Source organism: Notothenia coriiceps, unplaced genomic scaffold, assembly GCF_000735185.1.
Source record: "Notothenia coriiceps isolate Sejong01 unplaced genomic scaffold, NC01 NC01_scaffold00004791, whole genome shotgun sequence".
Classification (NCBI taxonomy): domain Eukaryota; kingdom Metazoa; phylum Chordata; class Actinopteri; order Perciformes; family Nototheniidae; genus Notothenia; species Notothenia coriiceps.
Genome location: NW_011337492.1, coordinates 30183 through 52274, shown reverse-complemented (window position 1 = coordinate 52274; position 22092 = coordinate 30183). Strand labels below are relative to the sequence as shown.

The following is a 22092-nucleotide window of genomic DNA, read 5'->3' as shown; positions in this document are numbered from 1 at the left end:
GGCGTAGGAACGACTGAGTGGATTGATCAATTTAACTTATGCTTTGTCTCACGTTGAAGGGGTGTGTGTGTGTGTGTGTGTGTGTGTGTGTGTGTGTGTGTGTGTGTGTGTGTGTGTGTGTGTGTGTGTGTGTGTGTGTGTGTGTTTTCTCAGAGGTAGAGGAAAATTAAATCAACCCTCTGTCTGGTGACCCAATGCCTGAAAACCCTTTTTTTTACTGAAGATATGCATTTCGATTAAACAAAGGCAAATTTGAGGCGACTCACCAAATCCTGTATTCATTATACAATTACCTTTACAGTAGCCTTAGGCAACTTCACTACAAGTGACTTTAAAATGCTCTTTTGCATGTCCCTATGTTTTTGGGTTATGATATCATCATAAGATTTTCTGATCTCCATTAATGATGCCTATTATTATTGTATTGCCATTTTTTAAATCAGAATAATTCATACTACATTTCCAAAGAAGAAACTAGAAGTGCATATGTTGACAGTATGAATTGTACAGCAAGTGTAAAATACTGTTTAATCATCAACTTCTATTTTAAATATGTTGATATAAACAAACAAAATGCAGAGTTTCTGGTTAAGGTACTCCAGTGCAAGGTTTTTCAGCTTTTCTTACTTTTTGGATCATTATAAATTAAGGACAAAAGGAATAACAATGCAACAATGATTTGTTTTCCATATATGATTTTTTCTCACAATGCTGGCAGTCCTCACACGTCTGAATGCAGGATCGATATTATGGAGAAGACAATGTACAGAGAGGATCAGAGAGTTCAGCACGGAGTGATCCTGCAGAGCAGATACATGAGGGGTGCAGGATAACTCTGCTTTTAAAAGGTATAGAGGGTGGAAACCTTGTAATAAGACAGTGTGGGCACTAGACATTTAGGCTCTTGGAAATCACTCATTGTCATTCCCACTACTGACTCACCACCATGACACGTTAGATGTGACGAAGGAGGCTTACGCGCTGGTAGCACACTCAGTATGTGTAATTGGCAGCCTTGGGTTATTGCAGCATGCACTACGGGGAAATTGCACAAACAGGAGAAAACATAACAGACTATTGTGTAAAGTATAATGCCTTATCATGGGGTCTGCTTGCTGAGTGATAAGGCCTGTGTGGATAGCCCACCGGCTGTTTCCTCTCACTGCTTGTACAGTACAGCTGGTAAAACTAAATCCAGCCTAAAACCCTGCCTTGCTGCAGTGTCTGTGCGTTTGTAAATGTGTGCCAGCATGTGTGTTACTGTTTACATGATTCACGCACACCCTGGGATGTGTTAAATCAACAAAACCATGCGGGCATTTACATAAGAGCACCTTTCGTCCGAGCTAAAGCCTTCCATTTAAAAAACTCTGCACAGGATTAATGAAAAACGCTCCACCAGGGGAATGAAGCCGTATAATGTAGATGCAAGTGCACACAGGCTTTGTTTAGCGATAACCCACCACCCCTGCAGGGTGGTTGACAGTCCATCAACCACCCTGCAACAAAGACATGCCTCAGCTGTAATGAAGAGCGTCCGGAGACATGTGTCCATAGCAGTACATTAAAAGAAGAAAGGTTCACCTAAAATTAAACTCAAATGAAATATTATGGTTTCATTAAATGTTCTCTGTTTGGGAAATATCATTAATTTGACTGGCTGCTTTTCCATGTTTACTAATTAGCCCAAACTTAGTTGAGCATAAACCTTTCCATTTTTGCCAATAGCAGATTGTTCATTATAATCACCTCAATTTCCAAAACTTGCAAAAATGTTATTCTTCCAGGATTCCACTGCTCTTCTCCTTTGTCACTGTCTTTAACTCTCAATCCGGTTCTTAGTCTTAAGAAATAACATGTTTTTACATAAATGAATGCTGATTTTGCTACTCTGACATGAAAAGCTGTTTAGACATTGTGTGTGATTATTTCTCAGGTTTTATTTTCATGTGATCAACATTAGTTAATCATTCAAAGCTGTTCATTCTAAAGTAATAATTCCCCGACAAGGAGAAAAAATGATGAGCATGTTTGATTATTATTTGAAACAGGTTTTTGAATAAGTTAACAATTTGTTTGTTTAAAAAAAAAAACTATTAACAAAAAATGTGATCAAGCAAACTTTTGTAATTCAAAAATCTAAGAAACAAAACAGCAGTCAGATGATAACTTGTAAAGAAACGAATGAACATAATGCAAAGCCGCACATGTCATTTGCTGGAGAATAGGCCAGTTACCAAGTATGTGGTGGTTGTAACTAATTCTTAAGCAAAGTCCTCCTTGGGCAAACACTTATCCACAGTGGCTTTTTCTTTAGATGTGTTATTTGTGGATGAGATGTTGTGGGATCTGGCTTTCTTTTCTATTTTCCCTCAAGCAAAAGGCACATGAGCCGAATAGCACTTACTGAAAACAATACAAGGCTGTGTTTTCATTTGGGATAAAGCTCCGGATCCTTTTGGCTTTCTGTCCCCGCTGCACACACTTACACAACATAGTCGGATGTTTTCCTCTCTCAGAAACCATGAAGTATATTTTCCGCAATCTCTCTTTCTCTCACACACATAACACACAAAGGCATGTACACTGGGCTCTCTCCAAGTATAGACTTCGATCAAATCAGATTTCATAATAGTTTAACTCGAATAGCTGCTTTTTCAAACTACTGGCATGGCCGGTAATTGCACCACGTTAATTAAGGTATTTAAGCATTCATCAAAAATCAACATTGTTTTTTCCTAAGTGAAATAAGACCTTTGTCTTGCGATAGAATTATTAACAAAGCACTTATATACTAATAAAGGACTGGCTTATCTAAAGCCAGTTGAGTAGCACTTGAAATGTTTAGCTCTATGAAACCTGATGTACTTATATGATTCTGTTTTCTTCAAGTTGGTATTTTGTTGGTCGAACGCACTTATTGTAAGTCGCTTTGGATAAAAGCGTCAGCTAAATGCAATGTAATGTAATGTCTTGTTTGTTTTAAGATTAGAATTCATAGGATCGTAAAAAAGCAACAGGTAGCCAGTTCAAGAAAATCCAGACGATTATCAGAATCAGATCAGAATCAGGTTTATTACCAGGTAGGTTTACACATACGAGGAATTTGACTTGGTGTCGTGGTGCATAAAAACAAGAATATACTGTATGCGGTCATATTTCATGGACATAAGATGGCAATGCTATTTTGAAAGGCTATTAAGTGGAATTTGCAGTTTAACAGTTAGCTAAAACTGATGGATTAACAGTGCACATTTTGTTTTGCTTAAAGCTTTGGGTAAGTTGTTGGAAGAAAAAGGTTAAAGTTATAAATAAATAGTTCAAATAGTTAGCCAAAAGTAATAGATACACTGTTTAAAATATATAAGTATTTGATAAATAGATTGGTAGTAGATGTGAAAGCTCAAACTTCAAGGCTTTATTAACCACGTTCTAGTGACTGTACGCCTTGACTCCCACTGGCTAAAATATCAAAATGCCACTTCGAAAAGCCATATTTGATCTGCTTCAAAAGTGATCCAACATCAAGCGGATGGCCCAAAACCCTTTTTACATTGGATGCCGAACAGAGTACATAACATGGCTAACTTAAAAGCTGTATCCAAAGAGGGACCGAAGTGACTCGCAGTTACAGTCCACAGAAAACCTCCTACTGAGCATCTAGAGCAGTTATTTCCACAGGCAATGGCAGGGGGGTGACATCATACTGAGACACAGACATGGAGCCTTTCATTAGTATTTAAACATCATCTGACCTGAAAGAGATGGAAATGCATCCTGTGCTACAGTACATAGTCCAGCCTGGGGATAACTAAGGTGTGGTGATAAAACCAAAGTGTAAGGTATTAGAGGCTATGATATACGCCAATTTCCTAAATATTGCAAAAAGCTTGTGAGTGGAATAAAGTCTGGCATTCAGTCTAGGGTAAACAATTCTTTAAAAAAAAAAGAACTGAAGCAGTGCAGGTTTTTTAGCAAAGCTTATCTGAGTGCAGGCTTGGAAACAGATGGAAATGAAACATGGGAAGGCTGGCTCTGGTTGAAAGAAGGATCAGAGAAGAGACGGGGGATCAGAGGTTCAAAGCTGCAGGTAGAGATCTCCACCAGCCCGGGGTGCAGTCACACACATGCTTTCATATTCTTGAACACACCACCATTAGTATGCACTGTGCAGTTAAGCATGAAAAGGGTCTCTTGTCAAGTAAGAAAGAAAAAGCTGTCCAAATTCATCATCATGGGAGCCATTAAACACTAAAGAGAGAGTGGCCACGGCTCTACTTCAGAGATGGCATTTTACAATCGACCTTAACCAACATTTATTTCTTCCCCCCTCACATCTGTCACTAGAACCTGCCAAAATAAAAACAAAGATGAAATGGAAAATAAAATGGCCTGGGCTCAGCGAGCTGGTGCCTCACAGATCAGCATAAATACATGTTTCTTAACGGAGGCCAGTTAATTATACCAGGATGAGGATGTGATTTGCCTCTGTGCTAATACTTGGATAAGGATACACAATGATTTCATTTCAGAGCTGTATGCTACATTAACAAGTGTCAGGGAGCCTTGGGTCTTAAAGAGCTGGATCCATTAATCCGATGTTCTTTAGCCACTCCGGGTGTGCCATTAGCAAAAGATTAGCCGTTAATGTAGACATAAATTGATGGTAGTCTTATTTTCATTGGTATTGTCATTCATGAATCTCTGCAACAACAGCCTTCAGTCTTTGCAAACAAGTCTGTCCATTGCATGACAAAAACACACATTACCACTTGAAGGTGTTTTCCAGCTGTCAATGCAGTAACAAAAAGCTTTACGCGGTACACAAACTGAACAGTATCTATGATTTAAGATGGACAGGGAAACATAATTTAGAGTAGAAATATGCCCATTTGGAGGCTTTATTGGGAAATATTGACATTATCTATTTAATTATTCAGCATAGTGGAAATATATGGACAGCCCTTAGTTAAAACAAATAACATTTTAGAAGTAAAACAATTCCCTGTGGCTAAAACATTATTATAAAATATGTAAATAGTTTGAAGACTGATCATCACTTTGCCTTGCTCTTGCATCCTATAGTCCCATTTGTTTTGCTGTGTGTCATCTTCAAACATTAATGCTGCTTGCAGCACATTTCCCCTGACGCAGAGCTATTTGTTTTGCCTGAGTATATACGAGTGCATCGGTGTCAGTTTCTTCCTTAATGAGTGAGTTGAAGGTGACAGTTTGTGGCACGTGAGTCAGGTGCTTATGAGCCTCTCCACCAGCAAGACATCAATCCAAACCTGAGCACGTTGCATGTTATATGCAAGTTTAAAAGAATTTATGTAAGAAGGTTACATTTAAAAAGAAAACTTAACAGCCCTCTTAGCTTAATATAACAAAATCAGACTTCTATTCTTACTTGAATACTCACTATATCTTTTTTGAATGTGACGTTTCTCCTTTAGATCGAAAAAGCCGTTTGATGCGACTAAATGTGTGTGTAAGCAGCTCCTACTTTGGCAGATGCAGATCTTAAAAGCATCCTGGGTGGATTTACACCTGGATTTCATGCATTGTAGCTCTGTGCAGTTACATTCCAATCACAATGGAACCATGTTAGTGACAGATGGAAAGGCTGTCACAGCACGACCTGAGGCAGGGAAATGAGAAATCTGCTGGAAAAGATAGCGTCTGAGTTGTAAAGCATGTAACACGGTTCAATATTGCAGACAAAGTAATTCTGCATCTATGGCAAAAAATATCAACCAACAGCATCAGCGAAGGGACACCACAAGAGACTACCTGCTTGAGTGGGCGATTGGGAAACGACGATACCAAATGTACAGTGGTAGGCGATCAATGGGGCTTTGAACAGGGCAGCCCTGGTCCTTTTGATGACTGCACACTCAAAACAGCTTGATAACTGAATGTTGTAACCCTTCCAGAAATCCCACACAACGGAGATGATCTAATTTGCTTTTTAAATTCAGAGATGACATCTTATTTCATTAATGTGTCATTCACTGGGTTGTCACAGCATATTAATGCATATCATATATCACTCTCTGACACCTCCAAAATGCAGCCACTACTGCCAAGTGACTGGAATAAATATTGTACATGTGTGGAAGGTGGAAAATTAATTAAAAGGCTGGAAAAGTGGTATTATTCGCTAGACAGGAATATCTGTCAAGGCAGCGTGGCACAAGGAGAGCCGTCAAGAAAAATAAAAGCTTTCTCCAAAGGCAACCTTGTTCATCAACATGAATTCTCTCAGGAACAAAGCTGTAAGAAAACCTGGCATGATAGTTATCTGTCTTAATTGTTTGAAATGTCATTATTTTTTAGTCTTTTGGAAACAAGCTGTCAATACATTTGATTTCACATTAGCCTCTTTCGTACAATGAAGTCCCAATCAATGTGTTCTTCTCTGCCTGCACTTACAAGTCCTCCGTCAGGCTGACTTCTGAGGGCTGTGCCAAAGAGAAGCAATTGTTTTTGAAATTCTGGCAAGCAGACAGCATCTTCCTACAAACAGAATACAAGACGAGAAAAATGCCAAACCGTTAAACTGCAATTCATCATCTTTATTTGGCCATATGTGAGAGGAATGCCCTTTGCCGACATCATTATTACTGCAGTTGATCCTTCCAGCTAAGTATGAGTCCTGTCCTTAACTCCACTTTAAATGTCAATAGGCATAAATTAGCTAACCGTTTGTTATTTGAAGGTCTGACAACTCATCAATGAACCCATTATAATTTTGTTCTTCATACCACCTCCACCCACACGCACTGATGACTCAACTAAAACATGAACTATGATGCTCCACTGTGCCCTGGCTTATGTGTCACTTGTCCAAGGCCACTGTGGGTGTGACAAACGGGGTGAAGCTGGTGCACAATATTAACTAACCAAAGAATGCTGAAAAAGTCATAAATAGGAAATGGCACATCATTGGAACCAACAAGAACCTGCTGGTGCATCAGTGGTACTGAAATGAAATGTAAAGCACGGGCAGAGGATTGCCACAGCTCTTATGAAACTGGTTTTCCACCAGTAGACACATGTTTTATGCATATCCCCGTTATGGACCTTTTGTCAGTGTGATGTGAAGCCTTCAGTGAAAAGCATTAAAGCTCTCAATCGATTGCCTTTTCCCTTGCTCTCTGGTGGTCAGCAGCTAGTGGTCTGCTATGGTGCGGTTAAGCATGTCAAATCTTGTGCTTGTGTGCAACCTGATGCAACACTTCAATATAATTTACAAGAGCCAAAACGCTTTAACACATATCTCCCTGTGAGTTCGTAGGGGAACTGACACAAATCATGTTAGTGAATTTACATGTTGTGCTTGAGTACAGCTAATGAAACAAAATGCCAACAAAATAACAAACTCTTGGTGACCGTTTCAGGATACAGCTAAAAACACTGCTGCTCATGGTCCAAAACCCACGACAAGCTACGACCTCAGCTGTACTTCGGCAAAACCAAGACAACCAAAACCGGAGAAAGGATTTAACCTCTGGCGTGGAATATATAATATAGCTTTTTGTTGCAAGACATCTTGATAATATCATCTGGACTATCTAGTGAAGCTATTTTCTTGTGTGTCTTTTTATGGAAAAGAAGGAGTAAAACAGAAACTGCAAATGTGTTCATTTAAAGAGTACTGCTTTTGAGCTGTTCATCGTATTATCACAGGCAGTCAGTCATGTAATAGACTGCCGTTAACCTGCTGAGAAAGAAGACGAGGATCTATAATAGAAAAGAAATACAAACATAACAAATAAATAAATAAAAAAGGAGTCACAATGTTAAACAGCAAAGAAAAGGTTGGGGAAACAAAGAGTCTGATTGGACAGCAGCCTGATCAAGCCTTTATAAGCAGCTGATGCAGTAGTGCCAAATTAGGAACACTTCAAGTAAAACGGGCACACAGCAAACGTTTTACAGGGAGAGAGAAGTGCTGCAATAAGTCCCCACTACGGCCTCTCTCAGTAGAAATCTGTCTCCATACCAACTCCTTTAAAGGACAGCTGATTCTTTGTACTTTGATCTGCGCTCAATGAATGCTTATTGTTTTTTCATTTCTTACTCAATTTAAGGAAAATGAGCAGAGAGCTAAATTTCTGAAACGCAGAATGGAAACAACAGTGAGTGATTGTAGCATCTTTTGTGATGCCCAAGCTCCACTGTTACACTTAATAGCTCATAATAAATGCATATCTGTTTTATATTGATATTTGTATCCATCTATTATGTATATGTTATGGTTGAGAAAACTACAGTGTGAAACAACATAGTAGTATTAATAGTATTCTCCAATCAATATAAGCTCAAAATGCCTCAAGCTACCCATTGACTTCTTGCACTTGAAACCTTTTTACGTCTAAAAAAAAAGAAACAGCCATATGATCACATGTTATAAGAATGTTATCTGTTTATTTACTGCTAAACAGTTCAACTGTAGCATGGCTTTGTGCTCACATTTGTAATTAAATGATATGCAAGTATGAATAGGCCTATTGGGTTATAATGTGTTTTACATTTTAAGGAGCGCAGAGTGAGAACGTGTTTTCTCAGTTGGGATCGATAACAGCTATTATGGTTGATTTTACAAAGAGCGTTGTAAAGAATTCAGAATCATTTACTTGCAGTGAGTATTTCAGAAGCACATTCTGTATCCTGCATAAGTAAAAAGCAAATCATTGTAATATTAAGACTTGGCTGAAGGTGAAAACTGTCTAATACTTATCATAAAAAGGCCAGAGAAGATTCACAAAAAGCAGTTACATGCTTTCTGATTCGTCAAGTGTATTCCAAAAGCGCCTTCCTATTCATCTGTTGTTAACAATAGTCCCACATGGGTGAGTTACTCCAAACAACACCACCAACAAACAGCCCGATAAACACAACAAGTTGTAGGAAAACCAATGAAAACAAAAGCAATTTCGGTTTGTAAAGTGCCTGATCATGGAGGCTTCAGTCCTGAGACTGAAAAACAGAAAGGGAAAGCTAAGATATCAGCATGCACATGAAAGCAGGCCTGGGAGCAGTGTAGCTCCAGCACTGGGGTGACAGATGGAGAGCACCAGCATATACCTCCAGGGGTCTGACCTCATCAGAATGTAACTTTACTCAGACAGAAAGAGTCACACTGGTGCTATGTTATGCTTGTTCATATTTCCATATATACACAGTCTTTAATCAAAGTTGGTAAAAACACAAAAGCAAAATATAGCAATTAAAAAGAAGGTTGTAAAAGGAAAGATCCTACCCACATTATTACAGAGTGTAGGCGAATAAGGAAACAGAAGATTTATTGTATTGAATATATCAATTTCAAACAGCAGAAAAATGATTTAAGCTATACACAGGCAGTGACAATTATGATCATTAGTTTAAATACAGAGGACATTTTTCTCAAACAATCCTGAATAATATGGTTACGTCTGAATTTCAAAGATTTCATTTTGGAGAATGTAATCCTATTAAAATCTAATAACTTGTATTTATTTAAGTTTGTATCAGCAACTTCCTGATTAACCCTCAGTCATGTGAGAGCTGCCAAGTAAAGTGTCTTCTATTTGGCCTGTGACCAGCTATAATGAATAAGTGGGGGTCAAGTAGTACTTCAGAGGCAGTAACTCTAGGGTGGGATTTTCTTTTTATGCCATGCCTACATAAAAGACTGATCTTTGCATCACTAACCTTTCAATCAGAAGCCTGACTGTTTCGCCTTAATGATCCCACAGCAGTGTTTGATATAATTACCCAACATTTCCACCTGTTTCTGTCAGACCAGAAGTGAGGCCAGTATGGAAACAGGCGACATGGAGAAGTTATGACAAACGATCCATCTTCTAGGTTAAATCGGAATTATAAGCATTCTCTCATTCCAGCATCTACTGTGTACGGATGTGCTGCTTTGTTTGTGTAATAGTAGAGTAAACTAATATTAGCTTGGTGGGAGGAGGTTTGTGGTTAAAGGCCATAGTCAATAGTTTACTTTCAGAGAATTTGCGCATAAAAATATGAATCTCCAGCTCTCCAACATTTTAGACACAGGGCGTCAAACTGCTATATTTAAAGTTCTCCAACTAATGTTAGATATGATACAAAACAATATTGCCATCTCCCTTTAGTTCCCTAAATTACAGTGTATCAATACCTTATGTCACAATCTCAAAGAAATCCTCCTGTGTGTAGATATTTGCACACTCTCACAAACATGAGTATATATTTATTTCTTGCTCGTACTTGAACTGAGCATTTATTACTCAGTGAATCAGTCATTGAAAAGACTGTTTTGTAAGAAGTGCCTTTCATATTACTGACGTTTGATATTAATGTCATTTGATACTGCAATTTGTTTTGATCTATAAGTCATATGGTTAACTTCAGTAAAAGGCTACAACTGTTGTGTAGGGCAACAGAATGTTCAAATATTTTTCTACAACAAACAGAAAACTGTTACAATCAGCCATATAAGGCAACAACATCATATACACTTCATTTAAATGTTCATACATTTATAGAACATCATATGCTGAATGTCAAAAACACAAAAAACTGAATTCACACAAAAAATGTGAATACCGACTAAAATATCCTTATTCCATTCAATGATATACTGACACAGATTTGGGGTAACCTTTATATTATATAATATTAGATTCATATAAGTATAGATAACACGTGATTAATACTGTATATATTGCCCTAAAGAATTATCAGTTTGATTAACTGTTGACATTAATATTGTGTCCTCTAAAGAGACACTCAATGTAAATATCAGTGCCTTAGTAGACTGACTCAGAAAATATGAATGGAAAGAACATAAAAAAAAGTCAAACAAAACAAGAAGAAATAGAAAGACATGCAGGCTAAAGTCTGTAAGAGTTATTCTAAATAAATGACACTCTTGAGCTGTGAAAATAGTTGATCCGACTATCAAAAGGGGTACAGCAAGGACAAGTGAGTGCTGCTGTACATATCCTTGAGATGGGTCACACCAGCCATCAAGAGATTATTATCACACTGCATGTATTAGAAAGTGCAAGTCAGGCTGTGTTATCCTGGTATGTTCTCAAGTCTGACCTTGTAAAGTTGCATCGTGCATACTATTTTCATATTATGCAAAAATAAGATCAGGGTGAACACAATACTAAATGCTACAAACATTTGATCCAAAACTTAGTTTGATTGGTAATATTTAACCCTAACCCAATTTAACAATACCCAACAATGGCATACATGATTTAAGAAGCAACATTTGAAGTGGTGAACACACTAATGCTGGGGCCAAGCAGTCTATGAGTGGTGTAATGAGTAGTAAAAGGTATGCCGAAAGTAAAACAATAATTTAAATATATGTTTGGCGTTTTGTGTTAGACAGTGCTTTACATCACCATTATCCAAAAACCAAATTAAGGAAAAATTGTTCAAAAACTTGCTAAATCTATGTTGCCAGCGCTGCAGCTGTTCTGGATGCTCATGGTGTCCTAACACCTTACTAATGTCTAAGTAAGGTAAGTAAGTACTTTTATCTATTTTGTTTTACACTGTTATTTTTAAGTCAGTAGAGGCAGGATTCTGAGATGTTTGGTGTTTGAACCTGATTTGACATCATCTTCAACAGCATGGTGTAAGCCATAATATAGGTTTTGCATGATGCATTGAACGGCATAGTTACTTAGGTTATTGGTTGTATGGCATAGTGTATAGCAAAGTGTACGGTAAATTTTATGGCGTAGTTTATGTAGTAATGTATAGGCAGTGAATGTTGTGTACATCGAAGTGAACAGGGAGTACAGAACACATACTACTTCAGTGTGATACGTCTTCACGCTTGCTGTCTTAACTGGAGAAAACAAATTCCTTTCGAGCAACAGAATGTGGATGAGTTATGCATATGCCAATTAATTGGATGTAATGTGCATCTCCAGTAGCTTGGTAGGTACCAGATACTAGAACTGAGTCGTAAAATGCTGGAAAAATGTGCCTTAACACACTTTTGCTTTGTAATTTTGCTTTTACACTTGTCACCAATCTGTCAGTTATCATTATAGACAAAAATAGCAGTGGTGCTACATACTGTAAAATTCTATGATATATTGTTGGAAGACAGCATGTGCTCAGTTTGCAATCCAAACCAAATGAATAGTCAGTACACAGTAAATGACTCCTACTCTGAATAAACTATTGTAAAATAGCTCAAATTGCTTTTTTACACTACAAACGTACCTAACAACCCTAATCTGGTGTAAGTCTTTGCTGGAAAACTGTTGTTGAAAACAAATTGAGAGCAGTACACTAAACAACAGCCTTTCAGTGACACAGATGTAATCTCTGGCTGCAGCACTACATTTAAAGCTACATCTGTTCAACTCCAGCTCACAACAGCCAAATATGCAGACTGGAGCCAAAACACTTGGCCGGCCGAGTCAGAGAGGCACACAAGAACCAACACATATTTACACAGTGTTACAGATTTTCAACACGATTGTCAGGCAAACAACTCAACACACACCACGTTTAACAGAGTGTTTTACTCACCTCCAGAGCCTCTAAGGTGACGAATCCTGTGATGGAGAAGCCATCGATGATGTCCTCTTCGGCAGAAGTAGAGTCCTTTCGCTTCCTCCGTGGGGGTCGAGGGCGGGATGAGGAGGGCTTCCTGTTGCCCTCCCTCTCCGAGTCAGAGGAAAAGCGAAAGACCGAGCCCTTAACATGGTTGTTCCTTATCCCATTTGATCTCCTGTCTCGATCCCTCACCGACCTTGACTTCCTCTTCTTGCGGAGGCCACTAGATCGAGGGCCATCAATGCCTTTCATGGGAAACATCCAGATAAACCCACTTCTTACAGAGAAACAAACTCTTCAAGTGCCAAACACTGGCACAGCTTGACCTCCACTTGTGTGGAAACCCCAGAAGAGAAACTCCACAATATCCAAGAAATGTTACTGATGTATTATATCCAAGGTAACCATGTAATATCCAACAGATGAAACCTTTAACAGGTAACACAAATCTGCATCGAGTCACTGAACCAAACTAGGTTCTGAGCAAAAATCCCCAAAGGCAGTCCATCAAATCCTAAGACAGAGGTGTAAAATGATCTATTAAACACGTTATCACCAAGCTGTCAATTCCGCCAGAGGAAGAGCTTTTCAAGTTAAAGCAAATATCTGCTCAGTGAACATGTCCCGCCACGGTGAGTTGAGCAGGTGATGCCACATCCTTCTTCTTCAGGAACCTACTCCCTTACCCAAGGTCAGTAAACTCTACCTCCTGCAAGACAAAGACAGAGAGAGAGAGCAAGCATTTGCCACATGTTCACTCTGCAATTTCGACTGTTCATTTAGTCAACGAGAGGTTTTTTAAGGGAGCTGCATACTATACAGAAGGCTGTTGCCATTCTACATGATGCAAAATGAATGTAAAATTGGGCTGGCTTCAGGCTCGCTTAGCATATTGTGTTTTCTTACGCTGCCAGGTAATCAAGCCCTGCGATAAATCATGTGGAAGAATTGTTTACTTTGCCACTTTGTGTTTTAAACCTCACAACATGAACTTGTTGTTGTCTTTGGCACTGTCAGTTATATTCAATCAACATACAGAGAGAATGTTTTTCAAAACAAATGCAAATTGAGAACTGTCAATGTATTCTATCCTCCCACTTTTGTTAATTACATAATTTAGAAATTAACATTAATTTTGAACACATTCAATATTATTGTTAAAGCATATAAACGTAGGACTTGAGCTTTTTACATATAGTAGAACATATCATCTCAAGTTTAAGAGAAGTGATTGTAAGGCTTTTCTTGAATAAAACTTGTCTAACATGTATCAATCTTTAAAAAGTCTGTCGGAATAAACAAAATGTCACATTGGGCACAATATTTCACTCACATATTCCACCAATTAAACAGAACAATATTTCTGTTTTGAATAAATGAAAGCAGATCTTATAGAACAGGGTGATGTCCTCTAGCCTTTACACACTACACATAAATCAAGACCCTTTGATAATGCCATATTGCACTTCACTATAGATCTTAAGGTGCATGCCTTTATTGTCCGACACTGAAGGCATCTGGCTGCTTAACAATATTAGATGCAACATTCAACAGCTTGCAGTCCTATTCTGGATCGTTCTCAAGGCATAGCCTAAAGCCTAGGCCTAAAGCCACTGAAAGTCAATCTGGCATTGTAGTCTAAATCACATATGGCTTCTCTATGTGTCCAGAATATCAATTCTCATCCATTACATCATAGAAATGGTATTCCATGTGGAAGAAAACTGAAACAACAGAATGCAGGCTTTTTACATATCCATAACCCTGAATAACCATGCCTCAAAATGCTGGTTGACATATCAAACAGAGGATTCACACCTTTCTGCATCAACACACACACCAAAAGCAATTTACCACAGTCAACCACCATATTCAACTTTACATTGTCTCCTTGGACACAGGTTGTCAAGCAATGTAGCTCATCTGGCTTCTGCAGCATACAATACATTAACAGTAACACATGTTTTAAACATGCACAATTATAAACATGTACAACAAATTAAAAAGGCACATCCAACAAGCCAGCGTGCAACCATTTAATTATGGAGCAACATTTTGAAAAGAGATTTATTCCATTCAGATGTTCTTCCTTCAAACAATCCAGAAAAGGTATTTCCATCTCTATGAAGACGGTCCTAAACCTTTTTCCCCGAGTACCAATGCCTTTAACCTGATGCCCCGTGCCAGCACTCATCTAATGACACATACACACACTGCACAAATAGCTCCCAAAATATCGCTCATGGGGGGAATAAACTGTATTCCAGCACTCGCCCTGGCTTTTTCTAGCTCAGTAAAAGACTCTTTCCCTTGTCTTCGTTCACAGTCCCTTTTTGTCTGCCTATGCTGCCTGTCAGTAGAGATCTCAGGCTCTGTAATCCAGTCCAACCTACAGCAGCAGCAGCGGACTGGCACTGCCTCCCGCTCCGGCTCTCAAGCTTCATTTTCCACTGTAAAACACACAACAAAAGCAAGCCTCTCTTTTTTTTTGCTCCAGACACGTCATGCAAAACGAAGAAATGCAAACCCTTGCGAGTGGGGAGGGACCGTCCGGACAAGTTGCAGGCCTTCGGTCACTATTAAAAGACAACGCACAAGAAGGTTTGAAGCTAACAAAATAAATCCCGCAAAGGAAAACCATAGGGTATCTCCTCCTCTCCCCAGATCCGAGCTTCAGGATCCCGGAGAACGGGGACCGGGGCGCAGTGATACAGCGATGCCGCAGTGCCGCTTTACAGGCTGCACGCTTCCTCCTCGGCGCAAATAGTGCCGTCTCTGGACATTTGGTAGACTCAGAGTTAAAATAAAGAGACAGAATAACCAGGAAAATTGCGGAACACAAGCCAGACATGCTAGTTTACACCTTTTCTTTAACCTTCGGAGTACATTTTAGACGCATTTCTGTCTTTAGTTTGGCATACATTTTATGGCAGTGAATGCAAGGTGTAACAGTAGCCTATAAAGTTTTTTATGTTAACGCAAGCTGTGAATAAAAAAGAAACACTAACATAATGATTGGCCATTGTAAAGTGAGTTATAATCATAAAGAATATGCATTTAATAGCATAATGACTGAAGCTAACGGGAAACAGAAAATTAGGCTATGCTAATTTGACCAACTAAGCTGTTTACAAACAAGCTAGCTGCACCAATATGTTGACACTTTTTTTTTAATGAAGTAGGCAACAAGTAGCTAAGTCTTTCATTCACATGTGCTCAGTGACTCAGTTCACCTCCACAGCCTGCCTGCTATTATCCAAGTCATATATTTAAATATATCAAACTATTAAAATATACATGTAAGTCTGTAGGCTATTTGCGCTAGGTCAGGTAGCTATCTGATTAGCTGGTGCATGAAAGCATTTGCTTCAGGGACACTAGGGGCCAACTAACACATCTCGCCACTCACAGTTACAGAGAAGTGTTACACTTATAAATAATCATACAATGGTGTCACTTGAAAAGAAAAGGGGACATACCTTAGAAGTCTGGTCCTCTGCGTATCCAGTTACAATACCTTTTCAATCAGGCAATTACCTACACCTGTGGGATTAACTATCACGTAAGTGCAGTGCCCAATGTATTGCATGTTACCAAATAGCTGTGCTATTCTCGCTACTACATACAGTGATTGATTTCAAAATCCTCAACATTTTAGCCCACAAATATGTTTCCCAGTAAAGCCTAACTGATTCGGGTCTGCTGAATGATTAATTGTATTGACATGGAGTTGCCCTCGAGAGAGAAACATGATAATGTAAGAGGGCAGTTACAAAAAATCTATATAATTCTTTGCCAGGACTAAATGTATTTTACTGTTGGTTCAAAGGCCAGTATTAGATAAACAAACCATAAGAAGTAAATACCTTAGTGTCAGCTGGCTTTTTATTATAATCTTAATTCTTTGATGTTATGCATACCAACATCATATAATTGTGATTTCCCCTTGGGCTGTTGGAAATTATAGTGTGCATTTCTCAGTATTTACTGATATTTAATGGACGAAACGTCTCATTGAAATTAGATGAATCGATGTTAAAAAAAACATTAGTAGCAGTCAGTGGCGGTTCTACGGGGTGGCACGGGGTGGCAGCTGCCACCTCAGAAAAATGCCTTGCCACCCCAGCTGCCACCCCATTTGGCAGCTTTGTTTTGAAAGAAAAGTTGTGGCTCATCGGACATTTATGAGAGAAAATCTCTAATGTCCGAGTGCAAGTGAATGCAGCACAAGACGCGAGCCTTGTNGCGATTCATTTGAACTGGAGGACAGCCGGCAAAACGAGAAGCATTCGGATACAAAGTAGACAGAAGCGAATGAGGTATTTGCGGTCGAGGGTATGGCTGGGGTAGCTACAAGCCGATAGCAATAAATGCTTAGCCCCATCCATGAAAAACTGATGTTAAAGTAAGCAAATAAAAGGTTCTGCCAAACTCGCGTCGCGGAAGTAAGCAATTTTTAATCCATGTGTGAACTCGTCATAAGACTATATTCCACTTGTACAGGCCTTTTGAAGTTGTAATCTATTAGTGTTCTGCGATGCGAGAGCCTCGACTGTAAGTGGTGAGAGACATCTTGCGTATATTCGTGATTCATCAGTTTGTATGTAAATGTTATCTCGTAAAGGCTGGTTAGGATCTCTCGTCTCAAAGTAACGAACACTCTTATACTTGTGTCTTTTTACATTATCTCGAGTGCCCTCTCTCAAAATTCTATAGTCACAAACATTGAGCTCGTATATTTCCTCTCCTGTTGTGGTAGCTCTCATTGTTGTGTCTTTAAAGTATAAATCCATATCATTGCGAACGATTGGTATCGATATAGTGCAGAGTGATGCCAGCTAGTACACCGTTTGGATACAGTCAACATGTTGTGGCGCTAAGTGTCATCTCTCTTTATAAAATTCTACCTCGCTGTGAACATAAATAAGAGAACCGCCCTTCTCGACCTGCTGTTTGAAATGGATTATTCGTCTCGTTCGCTGTTGGGTTACATTCTCTCATTGATGCACACTAGCCATCATTGATGAAGGGTGCTATCCACTCTCTCCTTGTGGAAGAGCCCATCTTAACTCCGTACAGACTGAAGCAGTAAAATCGTCTTTTTAGCACTACGTTGTGAATCACTGACAGATCTTGTGCTACTTTTCACGTGAGTTTGAGCCTGACGCAGGGGTTCTCTGGTGCTACTCTATTCCACCAATGCACACATCTGTTCGCTCTCCCCATCTCATCGCTCTTCTCTCTCTGAGCGTGATCTCAGTCACTGCTTCAGCTTTCAGAACAAAGTAAACGCTAAATTACTGGATCTACAGTCTATTATCTGGCTCATACTTCATCGGAGTCTGTAAGTCCGGCTGTAGTTTCTGGTATATTCTCAGACTCAGTCCTCGTGCTCAAATGCGTGTGCGCTTCTCAGCGAGATAGTGATCAGTTGTTGTCTATGTGGTTGAATTCGTTGCGACTGCTGGCATCATTCCTTCATGTGTCAGGATGTGAAAAGTGTGACCTGGTGATATCGCCATCTGCGAGATCTCTCGCGCTGATTCTCCCTCCCTGACTTGAGCTCTCGCCGCTCTCCTCTCCTGCAGGGCTGTCTTGCTGCTTTCATGTGTGTTGTGTGCTCTCTTGCGGTGCTGTGGGCGACATATGTCCGGAAGATTGGCACTGGTCTCGGTGCTCCCTCCCTGTTCTGTGTCTAGTGAGAAGCTTACTACTAATGCGCACTAATTAGAGCGCCTATTTGCTCATGATTCATGTACGCTGTCTCTGCTTGGAATATCGAGATGACAGGGAAACAACTGTCACGAAAACAATCTACGCGTATAGCGCGTTGTATGTACGTATATATAAAGTGCGTTATGCTATCACCTCTCAATGTCATAAATACTGAGTGCAGCGCCCAGCGCACATCTGTAATGGGCGCTTCTTTAAGCTATGTTATTTAAGCCCAACAACTAAGTATGACTCTCATCGTCTAAGCTGCGTCTGCCTGGCTGTTGTATTTGCAAAGATGAGCTCTGAGTCTCAATTTTTGAGCTCCGTCACTCGGCATGAAGTCCGCAACCACCTATTCTAGTGTCTCTCTAGTATTATACATTGTAATAAGTATTAGTGCGTTTCTATAAGAGTCAGTACATCGCCACTCAAGCGCTGCTTATAGCATGTATATGTAGAATGCTATGCTCATGCGCAGACTTTGCTCAGTGTTGGAATCAACGCTTTCGTGTAAGATGATGACCTTACTGATCGTATGCCTTTAGAATGGATAATATACTCGTCATTCATTTGTGAGCAGTCTGCTCTCTCTCGCTTAGGGCTATACCATAACAGTTTCAAGTCCTGTGTAAGCGAAAACCGTGTGCGTGTGAAAGTCTTTGTCATCGCTCGGTCCCAGCCCCCAAAAAAGTAATACGATAGAAGTGTAGGTTCTAAGGACTTATCTGTAGCGTCCCACCGGATAGTACTCGCTCCGCTGCTCATGCTGTTCTAGCTCTGAGCTCGGTTTTTAGAGCTGTATAAATAGAGCTGTGCAGGTTAGTCGTGTTCGTGACTGCGAGTTAGCGTGCATGTGTGTTCTGATGTAAAGTCAAGTTGTAACTTTGCAATGAAGTCGTGCCGGGGCGCGCTGAACTGTCCTTGATCTTTTGAATTCATGATAGCTAATTACTGCGTCTTCAAACTTTGTAAGGAGGTGAGCAAGCCATCTTGAGGAACGTTCACATTAACTCCTCCAAAAATATAGTTTATTTAATATAACACTGAATATGTGAATCATAACAGTGATTGATAGCTGATAGGAATAATATGATTGTTAATATTATCATATTCATACAGACACACATCGATGAGACGGTTAATTAATGTACTTATTGCAGCAGTCTGCATATTTGGTACCCCTGCTGGTCTAAGAGTTAAACCAACTCATTCAGTTAAAATTCATTAAATTACGTGTGCCACCTTATATATTTATATTTAAGGCTTTACTGATGTGCTACAATAATCTCACCTAATGTAATTTTGTTAAAATATCAATATTGTGGATTTCCAAGTTAACATTGATTGATATGACTGCGATTAAATCAGAATATACTTCTGCCAGGGGATGCCACCCCTCAAATTCTCCTGCCACCCTCTTGCCACCCCATGAATATTTGTCTAGATCCCTGGTAGCAGTCATAAATATTTGGTTTTGCATTAAAGTATGAGCTTTGGCATTTGTGCTGCCTCGTAGCAGATGTCACACCAGCTTTCCATCAACACATATTGATTTGTATGTCCATTAATACCTTGGGGATAAGAAAACTTTGACATTGACAACAATGTGAACACAACAGTGTGAATTTGTGTGTGGTGGGTAATGGTATTAATACTGATCAGTGGGTTAATAATATTTTGTAAATCATACTGTTTTTGTATTGTCATGGCAATTGGTGAGTGAAAAATTATGGTGCAACACCTCTTCTGAACAGCTGAACAGGAGTTAGCGATTGTTTCAGAGTGCAAATGTACTGGTCTTCTGTGAACAGAGGACCATGGGTGGGCTGTGTATTTTTAGCTCAGTTTAATGATGCAGAGGCTAAGTGGTGCGGCGCAGAGCTTGCTAAAGTGCCTCAATTCCCAGAACAATGACCCCACCGGCCTGTAATAATAATGCCAGGGGATACACATGCACTTGACTGTGTCTCATCTTCCAGGAGGAGTGTCCTTGTGACAAAGTAGCATGGCAGGGGAGAGACAACAGCAAGGCAGCTAATTCAGCTCTCTCAGCCACTACTCGTTAGATGGGGAAGAAAAATGTGCTGTCCACCCCTCCCCTCTGCCTCACCCTGATCAGCTTTAATTACACCTTCGCCCTAATTTTCTCTGCATCCACAACTTCATTCACTGTCAAACCAAACTCCACATTTGGGCATTTCAAAAACTGAATATATGATTATGTATTATGGAAACAACAGAAATGTATGATTTCCAACGTATTTTCTTGCAACATCGGTCTAGTGCTTTGCACTTGAAATAACTAGAATGGTACTTAAGTATGGTATGAAGACCTGGGACAAGACCAATGCTGCATTTAACATGTTCACAGACATTGAAGACGTTCTTTCACAAATGGTGTCTTTTTGAGTCATGCCAGTGGTTTTTCCGTAATCTTGCTCAAAAAAAGCCATCATAAAAAGTTAAAAACTATCCAAGCCAAAAAACAGGCCCTCTTGGTGGATGGTAATATTGACAGTAAAGCCATTATGTCATTAACGTTATCAGGATTAAGCCCCTGGGAGAAGTCAATCACATGCCAACCATTCTTAGTGTTACCTTTGAAAGAAACATAATGCATGTCTCCTGTTACAGTACTTATATATCTTTATTTGCCAACTCTGATCACAACGCTTCACTTCCTCTCTTCCTCTTCGGCGTTTAACTCAGACAGCAGATGGTGGTAATTAGAGAATCAAATCCACAAATAGAAAAACATCCCCATATTATCTCCCACCTGCATGTTACCATCTTTTACCTTATTTGTGTTCATCTTCATCATTATTATCTGTACTTGTCAGGAAGGAGACTCAAGCGGGATGTAATGACACTTTGAGTGTAATGCAAGTTGAATTGCTGGATACTTAAAGCTACAAAGAGATTCTTGATACAAGAATGAGCTCATTTTCCTCCCCCTACAGGTCTGTCTATGCAAGCACTATAATAGCCCTTATTATTTGCACTGTGCAGGCAGAACAATCGTCCTTACTAAATTATATCTCTATGTATCTGTGAAGAGTAAGCTACTTTTTTCTCTTCTATTATATCCCCTTTGCAATGACACGTGATTTGTTGATGGTATTAATCAAAGATAAAGTGGCTTTAACAAATGTGTGTGGGAGGTTTAACATTTATCAACAAGTGGTTAATGCCATTAAAGTGCATGAAACACATGGCATTTCCACTGCTAAATTGTGGCGCATGACCCGCTGTTCAAGAGCAAACCTTAATTATGAATAGTGTCAACGTGTCCCCACTGTCAGAAGAAGACAGAAAGAAGCGACATAAACAGCGCTACTGAATAGTGTGAGAATACATTTCACTAAAAGATAAAACAACCCAAAGACCTGTTAAACCCCGAGCCTGTTTTTCAGGTTTCAGGCTAAAAAATGACATTCCCAGAACAAATGACCATATTTTCCCTTCTAAAAGGGTTAAATTAATAATCTTTTTTCTCAAAGTAATGATAAACCTGTCAGTTGGATGTAGAAAAGTCAGATTCAATATAAATGTTTTTTATTTGAAAGAAAATTCAGATTGAACATGGTAAAAAACTGTAAATTAAAGTGTCCGTCCAAAAAATATTTTGTACTTATAGTGAAAACTAACCTTGGATGATGGGTTAAAATGGGTTGACTAAAAGCTTTAGGAATTCAAAGTACAACATATAATAAGTACCCTGTATCAAGATTGATGCAAAACAAGTGATATTTGACATTTTTAGACAGATTTAGCAAAAAAAAACCTCTTCTGGGGCCATTC

General features: G+C 39.2%; 1 protein-coding gene across 3 annotated transcripts in view; it reads right to left on the bottom strand.

Moving 5' to 3' along the window:
• Positions 1-15229, bottom strand: part of auts2a (activator of transcription and developmental regulator AUTS2 a) — a 288288-nt gene extending 273059 nt beyond the window's left edge. For 2 of the 3 annotated variants that reach the window (XM_010767780.1, XM_010767779.1), the window contains exons 1-2: positions 15104-15229; positions 12550-13285 (exon numbers count right to left, since the gene is read on the bottom strand). In XM_010767780.1, the coding sequence (XP_010766082.1) occupies positions 12550-12837 (288 nt within the window). In that variant the 5' untranslated portion in view covers positions 12838-13285; positions 15104-15229. The remainder of the gene's footprint in view (positions 1-12549; positions 13286-15103) is intronic. The other variant, XM_010767781.1, reaches the window with a different exon arrangement.
• Positions 15230-22092: the final 6863 nt, after the last annotated feature.